General features: G+C 51.6%; 1 protein-coding gene across 1 annotated transcript in view; it reads right to left on the bottom strand.

Moving 5' to 3' along the window:
- Positions 1 to 14,533, bottom strand: part of CDH4 (cadherin 4) — a 528,918-nt gene that overhangs the window by 111,664 nt on the left and 402,721 nt on the right. The window contains exon 4 of the mRNA XM_064573410.1: positions 11,621 to 11,794. Within this exon, the coding sequence (XP_064429480.1) occupies positions 11,621 to 11,794 (174 nt within the window). The remainder of the gene's footprint in view (positions 1 to 11,620; positions 11,795 to 14,533) is intronic.

The following is a 14,533-nucleotide window of genomic DNA, read 5'->3' as shown; positions in this document are numbered from 1 at the left end:
ATGCCCAGTAAACACTCCCGCTTTGTCCTGGTGACTCACTATGGGGAAAGACAAGCGGCAGGCAGTGGGGCGTAGCCTCGGGACCCCCCTCCCCTGGCCTGCAGGGCTCTGGTCTCTTCAGAGATGACGCTTAATCGTCTGCCTAATTTTGCTTTTAACAGACATGAAGGGCCCAGTGCTTTGGGACACAAGCCAAATGCTCGCAGGGCCCCAGCTGGGCTGTCGGTGAGCCATGCAGGCGGAGAGGGAGACGTCAGCAGTTGGTGGCAATCGTGGTCCACCACAGTGCATGGTGGCCTGCTGGAGCTTGCACCCAGGATAGGCCCCTCCACGTCAGCTGCCCTGACTGCTCTAGAAAATACCTGCGTGTGGTTTTTCTCTAGGGAATGGAAGATGGACATTTCATGGTTTAAATGTTGGGAATGAGTCCACATTTCTGTGGACTCTGCAGAGGTCACACCAAACACATCTGCATGCTGACCGGGTTTTGGCTGCTGGTCTACTCCCCACAGGCCAGGCCTGGGCACCCTCTGCTGCTCTTAGCGCCCAAGGAGGGACAGGCATGGGGTGGAGGGTCTCACAGGGATGACCTTTTTCCTTTCAGATCCCAGGGACCCTTCCCCAGGCTCTAAGAGGGGAAGAACCCAAGGGTCTTGCAAGTCCCAGAGTAGCAGGAGATCCCAAATCCAGAATTTCACTGAGAAGGAAACTTAACAAAGAAAAAAGGGACTTGTCGAGGTTTTCAACATTGTTACGGTGCGTTAAAACAACGCCCCCTTGACGCTCCTCATAGCAGGAGTCTCCTCACTAGGCGGTCTCCTTCCGCTGCCCCTGCTCGTGCTCGGTCTGGTCCCGAGTGGCAGCCAGAGGGGTCTTGGTGAATCTAAGCCTCGTCACGTCACCCCTCGGATCTCAGAGTAAAACAAGTCCTCCCCACGGCCACACGCCGCCCTCCTGACCTGGTCCTGCCACCCTCCACGCTGGCTCACCACCTTCCCCTCTCTCTGGCTGTCTCCATTCAGCCACTGTGACCTCCCGGCTCTTCTTCAAAGGCTGTGCTGTTCCCCTTGCCCGAATGCCCTTCCTTCCTACATACCACAGTTCTTCTGGTACGGCATGTGCTCTCACCCAGAGGTGACTTCCCGAGCTACCTCATGCGACAGGAAGCCTCACTGTGCCCCATACCCCGTGGCCCCTGATAGATACTTCTGGGTTGACTTATCCCTCTCCCCGACCCTAAACCTAACTCCAGGATGCTTGGACTCTGTCTCGTCTGTTCTCTGTGCATCTTCTGCACCTGGGACAACACAGAGTTGGTGTTCAGATTGTACGTAAAGGCTTAAGAAGCGTGTGATGAATGAACAGATAACCTTCACCACGACCTCCTGGTACCATCATTTTGTACAAGAAAGGAGGACACATTGTAGAAAGAAGGACACCCCTTTCCAGGAATGGGCCACTGGCAACCTTACCCCAATATCCCTGAGGACTCTACATCCTCTTGGAACTTGTCCACCCTACAGTAGCCCCAGGGGAACCAGAGGGGACCGGAAGCTGGTTTCACTGTTAACACCCAAATCATCCCAGAGGTGAGTTAGGACTAGAAGAACAACAAACTAGACCTGCCAGCCGGGTGGGAGGCAGCCTTCACTCCAACAGCCACTTCCTCCCATGACTGGGGGGCAGTGCTCCTCAAGCTCCAGAATATTTCGAGCCCTTACCAGACTGACCTCCTCCCTGGTCTCCACAGTGAGGCCCGGCGGAACCCCCAGCCTGTGCCCACACTTGCAGACGACGCCTGGTCTGCAGACCCGAGGCCCGGTGTCCATGGCAGAAATCGCACGGCGGGGGGTGGGGGTGGGGGCTGTGGGTGTGAGCGCCACTGTGAGCTGGCCATTCATGGCAGGTGCTCGGAGCACCCGTCCTAACCACCCACCCACGCAGGGTGCTACAGTGATTCAATGACTACATTAAATCTCTGAATATTAAATTAATGATGGAAATCTAAAACATTAATATATTCTAATTGAATATTCTCAGATAAATTATCTGAGCATTTGCAGCAATTCGATTCAACTTTCATTTCTTAAAGATCTTTCAGCTGCATAAATATAGCCATTAGAGCAATTCAAGAAAGGGAACATTTTCCGCTCCGATGAAGGAACGGTAAACACAAAGGATCTGCACATTTCTTTGACATGACTGATGAAATCGCAGAACCCAAGGCAGCTGAATCCGCGAATGACTGCTTTCTTCAGGTCCCTCTGGCTTTAGCAAGGATGGTATAAATCCCCCCCAGGTCTCAACACGATGTCTAATTACAAGGAGGCTTGACAAATGCTGTGGAAGATCTTGAATGGTGTGCTTGCATTGGGGCCGCACTTTTGGGACCCAGGCTGGGGTGGGCAGTGCTTGACCCCACCCCCACAGGGGGCTGGGGAAGAGGCAGACACCACCTTGCAGGTAGAGGGCAAGTGGGAGTACCACCCTGACTCATTGCAGAAGGAGTCCAGAAGTTTCTATGAAAACGTTACTAGATAATTAAGGCCTTCCCTAAGGAGACATGTTTCCATTGGGGATGAGCTGACGACACTCAGAATGTCTTCTTCAATGAACCTGGAGGGGTTCCTTCCATTTCGGTGACCATCAGAGCAGCGGACTGCACGGTGAAGGCAGAGGTGACATCTCCACGAACTCTTTTTTTTTTTAAAGATTTTATTTATTTATTTGAGAGAGAGAGACAGCGAGAGAGGGAACACAAGCAGGGGGAGTGGGAGAGGGAGAAGCAGGCTTCCCACTGAGCAGGGAGCCCGCTGCGGGGTCCGATCCCAGGACCCTGGGATCATGACCTGAACCGAAGGCAGACTCTTAACGACTGAGCCACCCAGGCACCCTCCACGATCTCTTTAGATCTTATGAATTACAAACACTGCAATATAACGTTATACCTTTGCTTTAAACAGTCAGTTGTCTTTTCAGTAAGTTAAGAGAAAATATAATCTTTTACCTTAATCTGCAAATTTGCCTTTTCCTGTGCTCTTCATCCCTTCCTGTAAATCTAAATTTCCAGCCTGAATCCTCTTTTTTTTTCAGCCTGAAGAACGTCCTTTACCACTTCTTGTGGGTCTGCTGGCAATGAATTCCCTCAGTTTGCTTACCAGAAATGTCTTTATTTTACCTTCAATTTTGAAGGACATTTTTTTTCTGGATATAGAATTCTTGATTGATAGGTTTCTTTTTTTCATTCAGCAATCTGAAAATGGTATGCCATTGCCAGTGGCCTCCTAAAGAGAAGCCAGCCCTCATCATCACTGTCCTGTGATGTACTGCATCTTTTCCTCTGCTTTCAAGATTTCTATTTCTTTTTTTTGAATTTCATCAGTTTGACAATAATCAAGGTTTGGCTTTCTTTGTATTTATCCTAGTTGTGGTTCAATAAATTTCTTGGATCCGTAAGCTTGTTTCTCTTGTCCAGCTGAAATTTTGTTTTTCAGTTCTCCTCTGCCATTCTTCAGATCAGATGATTTATACTGGTCTATCTTTAAATGCAGTCACTCATTTGCCTTCTACCAGTTACTTGGAAACCAGTCTAGTGAGTTCTTTATTAGAGATGTGGTACGGTTCAGTTTCATCACTTCCAATTGGCTATATTTTTAGTTTCCCTTTTCTGCTGTGATTCCACATGTATTCATTCATTCTGATCATGTTTGCCTTTGAGTCCTTGAACATATTTATAAGGGATATTTCAAAGGTCTTGCTGGTCATTTTAACATCTAAGTGATCTCAGAGTTAGATTCTGTGGGTGATTTTCCCCTCTTAATTGTGGGTCACATTTTGTTTTCGTTCTATTTTCTGAGGGCATGTCTAGTAATTTTTGTTTGTGTATTTGATCATTGTGGTTGATACGTTGTAGAGACAGGTTCTGTTATCTTTCTCTGAAGGGCATGGATTTTTGTGAAGGCAGGGAGTTAATTGGCTGGACCCAAAGCTAAATCTGTTTCCCTCGCAGTAGACAGCAGTCGAAATCTCTGCTCAGTTCTTTCAATCTTCTTGCTGTTGCTTTTCACTGGGTTCTCTGGAGTCTCCCTCATATATTCACAGCTCCCTGACTGGGCAGAGCTTGTAAGCAGATGTGGGAGTCCCCATCTGGGGCTCCATATTTTATGGGATTTATCCCCTCACATTCTGCTGCTTTGTCAGTTCTAAACTCCGTCTTCCAACTCCTCTGACCAGAGAGACTGAGGTTTTCTGCATGAGATCTAGCCACCCATTGATGGCAGGATGAGCGCTCGCAGACGGAAAGCCATATAAACAATTCCCTTCTTTCAAGGGTAGAGTCCACAGCAGTTTCAGTCTACTACTGGCCACTCTCCAGCCACTTCACATAGTTAAAGAAATTTCCTTGCAAGGTTTATAATCGTTATTTCAGAAGTGTTAATCTGGTATAAACTATTCCACCGTTACCAGAAGCAGAACTTCTAATGCAGTTACTTTCAAGTATTGTATAATTAACCTAACGGTCTTCAAAATGATCACGAAAGGCTGACCAGTAGAGATGGGCACAAGCGCTGTATCACTCATTCATTGGACAAACACTTAATAACACCTACTTTGTCCCCAGTGTTCTACTTGACAGGTGGACTGTCTCTCAAGGATCTTTATGTTTAGTGGGGAAGACAGATCAATGACCACTGACAAAACACTATCAAACTCTGCTAGTGCCGTGCTGCCCATGGGAGGGCCTCTGCTGGTCCATCCTCAGAGGAGGCGGGGAGTGGCCAGGCTGGGGGTGTCAGGGGCAGTGAGAAAACAGGCCAGGCTGACGGAAGAGTGTACGCAGGACTCTAGGCAACCGACAGTGTGATCAGTTGGCAAGCTGCTCGCAGCCCAGCATGGCTGGGGTTTGGTGTGCCGAGGGGCAGCGTCAGATCCTGAGGGCCTGTGTGACTTGCTAAGGAGTGAGACCCTGTCCTGGAGACAGTGGGGAAGCAAAGGAAGGGGAAAAACACACATGTCACATTTCAAAAGGTCACCCAACTTCCATGAGATGGTGAATAATGACCACTTGGTTACTCCTGCATGAATGGATGCCTTCAGAGAGCCAGAGACTAAGTTCCTAGGTGGGCACTATGGTGCTCGTAGCACGAGGTCACCAGCAAACATTTCGTAGGGTAACAGTGAGTTAGAACTCAGCTGGCTCCATCACGTATATTCATACACCCGATCAACATCTATGGAGAGTCTAGCCTGGGCCAACTATGGGGCGAGTCACCATGACCCTGTCACATATGTCACAGAGCAGACCCTGACCTGGGGCACATCTCATTGCTCACTGAGCTCCAGAGCCTGTGCCCCAAAGACCCAGCCTATCCGTGTCCACACAGAAGGTCAGCAGAGATCAGTGGCTGCATGTGAAGGAACGCAGCGTATGTGCACAAAATGGCAGCCAAACTTACCAAGGAAATGTGAATAAAGCCGTGGACTTCAGTCATTTTGAGCCCAGTCAGGTTGTTAGGTGGGAAGCTGATTTTCACAATCCTTCCCAGCCCCCTGCAGCTGCGCTCTCATGAGCTCCCTGCTCTAGAAACAGCCTCCTGCTCATCTTGGCCACGTGGCCACTCTTGATGCTAAGCGATTATGTAACCATCTCCTTCCAGAATCTGACATTCAGAGCACCTTTTCCAGCCTGGCTCGGAGGACAGGTTTACATGCGTTCCTGTCTGTTAAAATACCAACTTCTAAAATTAAAGGGCTTGTCTCCCAAGCAGCATGACGTCTTTCCTCATCATCTTGAGCCAGCTCCGGCAGTTGCCCCGGACAACCTCTCAAGTTAACAAATTCTGAATTTTTATTAGACTTTTTAAAAGTTTGATTTTATCCTCACTCTGAATCTTGCCAGAAATCAGACCTAACACACATGCTAGAAAAGCAAGTGGCTTTTCAAAACCCTCCGTGAATGTACGCGTGAAGGAATTCTAACCTCGGTAGCCAAGGGACCAAATTCTGAACGACAAGCAGCAAGCCACCAGCCTAGCGGCCCCTGAGCCACAAAGGGACGCCAGTCCTCTCCCCTCTGAGTCTCTGGGGCCTGCATGGTGCTTGGCACCCTCCCATGGCCCCAGAGGGCTCCGTCCAGAGCCCAGAGCAGGAAGGTACCCTCCTGCCACTTCCCATAACAAAAGGCCTCCTTCCAGCTTCCAGGGGATCAGCCCGCCTGTGAATGCCTCCCCCTCTGTTCTGAAGGAGGGACGGCCTCTGTGAGGGGCTGCATCTCCTGGCTCCCCACTTAGTTTAGACTCTGGCGGTGGGCAGACCTACAGGACACTCACAGCTCCCCGGGCCCCACTGGTGCGGCCCGCCTTCCCTGCTCAGGACTCTCCACCCAAGCAGGCTACCCGTTCTCCCCGCACCAGAGAACCAACTAGTCCTTACGGAGGGACGTGATATTCCTTCCAAGGAAAAAGCCTGTAATTAACAGAGGTTTTTTGGGAAGAACATTCTGCCTGCTTCTCTCCCGCCCATTTTTGCATTTAACATATTTTATCAGAATGAAATGCTTTAATGAGCACAGAATTGCAGCTGATCCCAGCTGAACCTCAAAGTGCTCCACGTTCAGCTTCTCATCCCCATCAAGTTGTATTCACATTCGCTGTGATTCTGGCTTCTTTCAGGAACAGCCTCCCGCAAAACACGGGCAGGAAACTCATCAACTTCCTGCAGAGACAGCGCAGAAACGCACCTCAAAACCCTTGTCTGTGCTAGGTAAGAATTTAATGGGGGGAAAGGGGAGGGAGGCAGGAGGTGAGCACTGGAGAATCTGGGTGCATGCGTGTGCATATGAAGTGGGTGGGGGTGTGCGTGTGTGTTTCTGTACTGAGTTATTATATGATCACTTGGAAGCCATTTGGAAAAGACAAATCTGAAGGTCTCTCTCCCCCTGAGAATCTAGCTCGGCTTGGAAGCCCATGTATGAGTGGGAACAGAGGGGGAGGCTCCATGGGAATGCGCTCCATCACCTGCCATCCCAGAAACTCTGAAAGCCCAACAAGTGAGGCTCAGGTGCCCTGGCCACTTTGGTGAGTGAGCTGACGGGCTCCCCGACAGCACCCACCACTGGGCTTGCTTCAGTCTCTCATTCAGCCAACGTCGTGCCTACCGTGGACACCACTAGGGACATAGGAGGCCTGTTCCCGGACGCCCGAGTAACAAGCACGGGGTCAGAGGTACTAAGTGCGTGCAGGAAACGAAGCCGGGCAGCCGGGGACAGGAAGACCAGGCTTGGAGGAGGGCTAGCGATCAGGTCTGCCGGCTTGCCAGCCGCAGGCACCCCTGGCCCGGGCTCCCGGGCACAGCTGGGCCATCAGGGAGGAAAGGACATGCCTGTTCTCAAACCTGCTGGGGCAGAGACCAGCCCCTCTTCACACACATCCCCTTCCCTCCGGGCGGAGCGGGACTGCGTCTCTCGGTGTCCCTGGCCATCAGGCATGGCCACGTCCAAGCCCAGCCCCTCCTGCAGTCCTCATTCTGGGGCCCCAAGTGACCGTCGTAGAGAGCCATCCCTCCCACAAACGACCTTCACAGGAGCAAGAACTAACCTCTATTGTGTTCGGTTCTGAAATTTTGGGAACGCCCTTTACGGCAGTCAGCTAACACTAACCCACACCGTGTCCTTCTGCTCACAGCCTGTTTTGGAGTGGCTGTGCCCGCCACGGAGTGGCCGTCCCCACGGGGCTGCTGGACACGGCAGGGTGTCTGAGGAGCCGAGGCGAGGCCACACGTGCCCCCAGCACAGCCACGGGCAGACCAGGAAACAGGAGAGGCTACCCCTCGGCGGGGCTGAGCCGCGGCTTCCCGTGTTCCCGCCTGACACCTAGGGCCGTGGGCCCGGTCCCCAAGTTCCCCGTCAGACATGTCAGCGACAGCGGGGTCTTCAGGACCCTGCATCTACAGGGGCTCCGGAGCTCCTGCCCGTTGCTGATTCCAAGCCTGGTTGGGGAGGGTTGTGCTAACTGGGGAGGGGCGAGTCTCCCTGCCTTGGAGCTGTTCAGCTGGGAATGCAGCTTGGCCCCCACAGGAGCACGCGGCCGTCCCTGGCCCGGCTGGTCGGGGGGACTTCGCTCCTGTGTTGGCCGTGCCTCCAGCTCCCACCAGTCAGCCCCTGAGACCACGGCAGCTCCCTGGGGCAGAAATACAGAAGTGTCTTTTTCTCCATCATCCAGCAGGAGACCGACCCTGGGAGTCCTCGCGGGCCAGGGGCTCTGCCTACAACGGCTTTCTCTCCTGGTACTTTTCACAGGCCTGTGTGCAGATGGGCACAGAGGAGGGAAATTCCGTGTATCCGTACCAGGATCACCAACCCGAGAAACTCTGAAAGCCGGCAGCAGAGTATTCCAGGGCTAGGATGCCCGCCCAAGGTCACGTGTGTACCCCGCGGGGTGTGAGCAGACGAGAACCCTCGGCATTCAAGCTCCCACACTCACTGTAACGTTCCTGCCGGGGAGGTTGACGGGGGCAGACCTTCCCAGAGGTTGGGAAATGAGCTGGATCCGCACTTGTCCAAACTAGGGCCCACGGGCCACATCTGGCCCACTGCTTGTTCTTTTTTTTTTTTTTTTTTAAAGATTTTATTCATTTATTTGAGAGAGAGAGAGAGAGCACATGAGAAGGGGGAGGGTCAGAGGGAGAGGCAGACTCCCCGCTGAGCAGGGAGCCCGATGCGGGACTCGATCCTGGGACTCCAGGATCGTGACCCGAGCCAAAGGCAGTTGCTCAACCAACTGAGCCACCCAGGCGCCCCCACTGCTTGTTCTTGTAAATAAAGTTTTATGGGAACACAGACACAGCGATAGTTTATGTATTGCCGATGGCAGCTTTCACACTACAAAGAGTTGAGTATTTGCAACTGCGGCTGGTTGGCTGCAGAGCCTGAAATATTGACTATCTGGCCCTTTACAGAAAGAGTCTGCCGGCCCCCGAGCTACAGCAACAATTTTCTACTAAGCTGATTTCTGACTAGTACGAGCACAAGCCTTTGAATAAGACTGACGCACACAATGAGAAACTTGCTGCCTTTCCAATTTGCTTTTGATCCTGATGACATTCAAGAGGAAGCCCCTGGTCCCAGCACATCTTGAGAACACTCTGACACTTGCTCACGGCTTCCCTTGTAAACAAGTTCCGGGCAGCCCTCAGGCTCTGAGTGCGGACAATACACAGCCAGACATCAACCGCTTTCTTCACCTTATGCTTGTCTTACAATCGGCTTCTATCGTCACCAACAATACCAGCTTTCCAACTGTGAGCTAATACAAAGTCGCCTCTTAAAATAAACGTATTTATATTAAGGGTGAATCACTGATGGGAAGTGTTCGGTAGATAATAAGTGCTGGTCAGATATGACCAGGGCCCCGAGGGTGGTGGGTGCGCAGGGGGGCACAGAACCCTCATCCTGTCAGTGGCTTGGGGTTTGGTGGATGGACCCTGAACATGGGATTCTTGGGAATCTGCTTAGGTTGGGGTTCATGCTTCGAGTACTTTGTTCAAGTCTGTGCCGTGTCACAGCGAACCTCCAACCAGTCAGGCCGAGCAAGGGGCAGGCGGTGCTCTGGGAAGCTCCCCATCTTGTGGGGGGGGGCGCGCTGAGGTCGGAGGTCAGAGTCTCCGAGTCTGAGGCTCTCGGATGCTTCTGCCACCTGAGGTCGGGGGTTTCCTCAGCAAGCAGTTCTGTGACCCCTGTTGGGCGCCTCCATTGAACTGCATTGGGACACCAGCTGCTGGAGAGCATGTCCATCCACGGGGGAGGGCTCGGTCCCACAAGGCAGCTCCCACTCAGACGCCCATGGAAAGTCCATGTTGTCACCGCACTCCCGACCGACGGGCTGTAGATGGGAGGTTCCCACGACCCTCTGGTAGAGTTCAGTCATTGCCAGAGCAGCCCAGAAAATGTTTACTCCATAGATTATCAGTTTGTTATAAAGAACATAACTGAACAGCCGGATGGGAAAGATGCACAGGATGAGGAGCGGGGAAGGGACGCAGAGCTTCCATGCCCCCCTCCCACCTTCCCACCCCCTCAGCACGCCAGCCTCCCTGCACCTCCCCAGGTCCGCCAACCTAAAGCTCCCCAAACCTTGGCCTTTGGGGTTTTATGGAAGCTCCATCACTGAGACATGATTGATTAAATCATCGGTCACCGGCCACTGGTGACTGACTCAACCTCCAGGCCCTCCCTCGACCCAGCGTTTCGGGGGTGGGGCTGAACGTGGGCGCCTCTAATCCTAGGGTTGGTTCCCCCAGCAAGGGCCATCAGCCCCCTTCCTCAGGAGACTTTCCAAAAGTCACATCATTAACATAACAAAAGACTGCTCCAGGGCTCTCAGCTCTCCGATAATTCCAAAGGTTTTAGGGGCTGGGCTTGGGGAGGAAGACCAACACAGGCTTCCCCGTTGCCAATCACCATATCCCACGCTCGGCCTGCTACCGGCGCGGGTTTATGGCCCGTCACCGTGGGCGTGGTGTGTGTGGTGGGGCGTCTGACGTGGGTCCCCCTGCTTTGTTCTGCTCCATCTCTGCAGTTTATTTTATTATATTATTATTATTTTTAAAAATCTTATTTATTTATTTGAGGGAGAATGTGAGAGAGAGAGATAACGAGCGGGGGGAGCAGCAGAGAGAGAGGGAGAAGCAGACTCCGCACAGAGCAGGGAGCCCGATGTGGGGCTCGATCCCAGGACCCTGGGATCATGACCTGAGCCGAAGGTAGAGGCTTAGTGATTGAGCCACCCAGGCGCCCCTGGTCTCTGCATTTTAAACACACACCGGGCTTCCAGCTTGAGCAGAGTGGGAAACAAAACAGGCTAATCAGTCTGAGGAAGGGAAGCAGCCCCTTAAGGATGCCCCACTGACCCTCATTTCCACCAAGCAGGGTGAGATGGTCTACAGTGCATGGGGGACTACTTAATGGGATTCTCACCATCATTCTGTCAAATTATTGTCCAGATTGGGTTGCAATTTTATTCAAAAGGAAGAAGGAAATGCTAGTTGATGGCCTGCATTATTGAAATAACAAATTTGTAAAATGAATCCTTCCCTTCTCCGGCGGAAAGCACCTTGTGGTGGGGACTGGGAGCAGGTGCACTGAAGGAGCCCACCAGAGGAGCTCATCCGAGGGCCGCCAAAGTGCCGGATTTGGGGTCATAGCATCAGTCCCAAGATTTCCGGCTTCTCGCCAATATCCTCATCCACCATCACAGACACACTGTCTTTCCACCCTCCAGAGTCTTAGTCATAGTTGGAAAAGAATGTGAGCAGAGAAAGGTGTCAGAGGTCAAAGGCCAGGCCCCAAGTCACCACCCTGCCCCGTTCTATCAGCACGGGCGAGATGACCCATGTCCAGCAGGACCAGCTTCCCTAGAGGACGGGACTGCTGTTCTGATCTTTCTCTGTCTTGTGTCATCTCATTACTGAAAAGGTTTAGACGCCAAGTGCAGACCGTCCCTCGCTCTCCCTCCCTGACAAGCGCCCCCCCCTCCAAGCCCCACTGACTGACTTGCCAGATCCTGGAGGAGAGGGTGCACTGAGCCGAGACCCTCCTCAGCCAGCAGGAGGGGTCTCCACTTACCCGCACGAGCTGCTGTGGGAAGGGCCCGCGGGAATTTTCCGGCACGTTGATGGGTGGGATGACCCAGTCGCGTTTCTGTCTCCTCAGCCCACTGGCGTTCCGGTGCTGGGGCCACGGCAACAGCATGTCGCTGGGAGGCTGAGAGGCATCCAGAGCGGCGCTCTGCTTCCCTTTCTGCGGCGTTAGCCCGAAGCGGGGAGAGAAGAGCCAAAGAGGTCTGGTTAAGTTTCGCGCAGAGGAAAAGGCATCTGTTCAGAGAATCTGTTCTGTTCTCCATCAACAGAGAAAGACTGGATGATGCTTGGGGAAGCGGCTAAGTGTTAAGGAAAAAAATCTAGCAAGACACCCATGTCACAAAATGGATTGCTGAATTGCATGGTGGGGGAAAGAAACCGTAAAAACAGAAGAATACGTCATAGGGTGAACCAGAGCTTTTAAATCCCTGAAGAATGGGGGGGAAAAGTCACAAAGGAAAATGCATTTTAGTTTAAAACACTTATTTATGAAAACGTACCCTAAAAGCAGTTGATGAATTTGGCAAACATGATTTGCAACAAATCTGTCAAAGGGTTAGCAGTCTCACTATATAAAGAGTTCTTGCAAATCAATAAAAAAATAAATCTTTTTGTTAACAGGGAAAGGACCTGAATAGAAATTAACAGCAAAATAAAAATCAGTAGACTTATTAAAAATGTACACATCTCCCTGTAATCAAATAATGCAAACTGAAGTAATAAATCCTCTTTACCTATCAAACTGACAAGACTAAACAAATGGATCCTCAGGGCTGGGGAGTGTGTCGTGTTGTCAGGAGAAGTGACGGTGGAGGGTGCGGGACCTGGTGTTCAGCAAATATTTATGTGCATCCAAAGGTTCACTGACTCCGGGCAAGTTGCTTCATCTCTCTGAACTCCAGCTGCTTTTTTTTATAAACTAGGGCTGGTAATAACAGCACTAAATTCACAGGGTTGCTATGGCAGTTACACTGATGAGAGCCCCTGCCTATCAGGCAGCCACTGGGACTGGATGCTGATGGGGCCCAACACTGCTGGGTGCTGACCACAACCCTCGGCAAGCTGTGGGCCAGTGACCATCCAGACCCTCAAAAATCGTCCTCGATGTCAAGTCTACGTCAGTGAAAAAAACAAAAATGTCCTGGCTTTTGACCCAATAGCTCCACAGCTGTCCCAAAGAAACTATATGTAAATGAAAATCTCCCTATAAACACGTTCATTGCAGATGTTTTTATAATAATATTATGCATATATAAAATAATAAAAATATGAGGAAAAAACCTCTGGAGATCTGATAGCAGGAAATACTAGTTAAATGCATTATGCTGTGTTCATATCTTGGGAGATTACACAGTCACGGAAAGCTACTCTTTGAAGACTAGGATATGGAGAAATGTCCATAAAATAGTGGTAAGTGGAGAATGACACCAAAGTGTACACGTAACCAAATCTCCATTTTTTTTTTTTAAGGACAGAGAAAAGATTGGAAGGAAATACATCAAAATGTCAACTGTGGCTTTCTCTGATCACCAGTGAGCTTTACGCTATTTTATTTTACTTTATTCCTTTTACCTTTCTATATTTCTGAATGTTACAATGTATATGATTTTCTATAATTAAAGGAGCCAGCAGACCCCCATGGACAAGCACGGCAACTGTGTAGACTCCCCACAAACACAGACAGCACCTGCCTCGACCTCCACATACACGGATGGCGCCCCCGCAGACCCCCGGGGACACGCAGCACTTCAGAGCTTACATGGCAGAGAGAGCCCTGGATGGGGACAGCCCACGGCACCTGGCTACAGTCTACACCACTCCAGTCATGGCAGGTTCCACTCTCTGCCTGAGTTCCAGGTCCATCCAGCAAGATGGCCCCGGGTGGTCTTACCATTGCCCTCTGTGGTCAGAGAACCTTGCCCACTCCTTTTTGCAAAAGAGCTGCATAGAAATAAGTTAAAAACAGACAAAACTGCCTAAGTGATGAAAAAATAAAATCTCATATCCACCCCAAATGCCCGAATCAATGGGAAAACCCATCTGGACGAGCCCCACTGGAAGGAGAGAGCCCCGCTGGGACTTTCCCCCCAGGGCCCCAGCTGTCTCAGGGCCTTGAGCTCCTGCAGTCAGGTGTTTGAAAACCAAAAGCCTTTCCTAGGCCACCGCTGCCCTACATCAGAAGGGAGCCATGCAAGGTGCGCGTATCCCGTGGCAGATCCCCGCGCATACGCATATTCCCGTGGCCTGATGTCTACACAACGTGGCATGATACCAACTTCTGTTCAAGTCAAGCTAACAGGTGCTGTGACTCATCTTCAGGCTCTAACGATGACACATCGATGGGGTCACATCTCTAGTTTCCTCAGTGAGCTTCGCAGAACGACATTTAGGCCAGTCCTGGCTGCACACTGTCCCCTCACAGCCAGGGCACAGACAACCACCTTCCCCGGCTCCGTGAGTAGCTGATGCCTCGGGGCACTGAGCATTCCACATGGTCTCCGCCTAGACCCCCGCCCCCTCACTGATTCCGTAGGAAGTGTCCTCAACCCCACTTTACTAGGGAGGCAGGGGGGGAGCTCAGAGAGGCTAAGTAACTTCCGAAGGTCACACAGCTCAGGAGGCAGAGGCAGGATTTGAACGCCGGGAGTCAGACCTCGAGGCCAGAGCACCTGGCTGAGTGCCACCCCTCACGGCCGGGTCTCTGTGCCCCCTTTACCTGTCCTCAAATTACCTGTGCGGAGGGCTGGGCACAAATCATTACTCCCATTGAAGATGCAAGAACTGCCTGCAGTCTGTGTGACCGAGCCTCTGGGGGACAGATGTGTTCCACTCTCCTGTCGGGGGACTCCCCACCCACAGGTAACTAGTTCACCTGTCCCCAGGTACCTGCCCCAGGAGA

This window comes from Mirounga angustirostris, unplaced genomic scaffold, assembly GCF_029215605.1.
Source record: "Mirounga angustirostris isolate CCGP_5_RB_7025 unplaced genomic scaffold, mMirAng1.0.hap1 SCAF_10, whole genome shotgun sequence".
In the NCBI taxonomy this organism is placed as follows: Eukaryota; Metazoa; Chordata; class Mammalia; order Carnivora; family Phocidae; genus Mirounga; species Mirounga angustirostris.
Note: the sequence above shows the minus strand (reverse complement) of the source record. Positions and strands in the feature narration are given on the sequence as shown.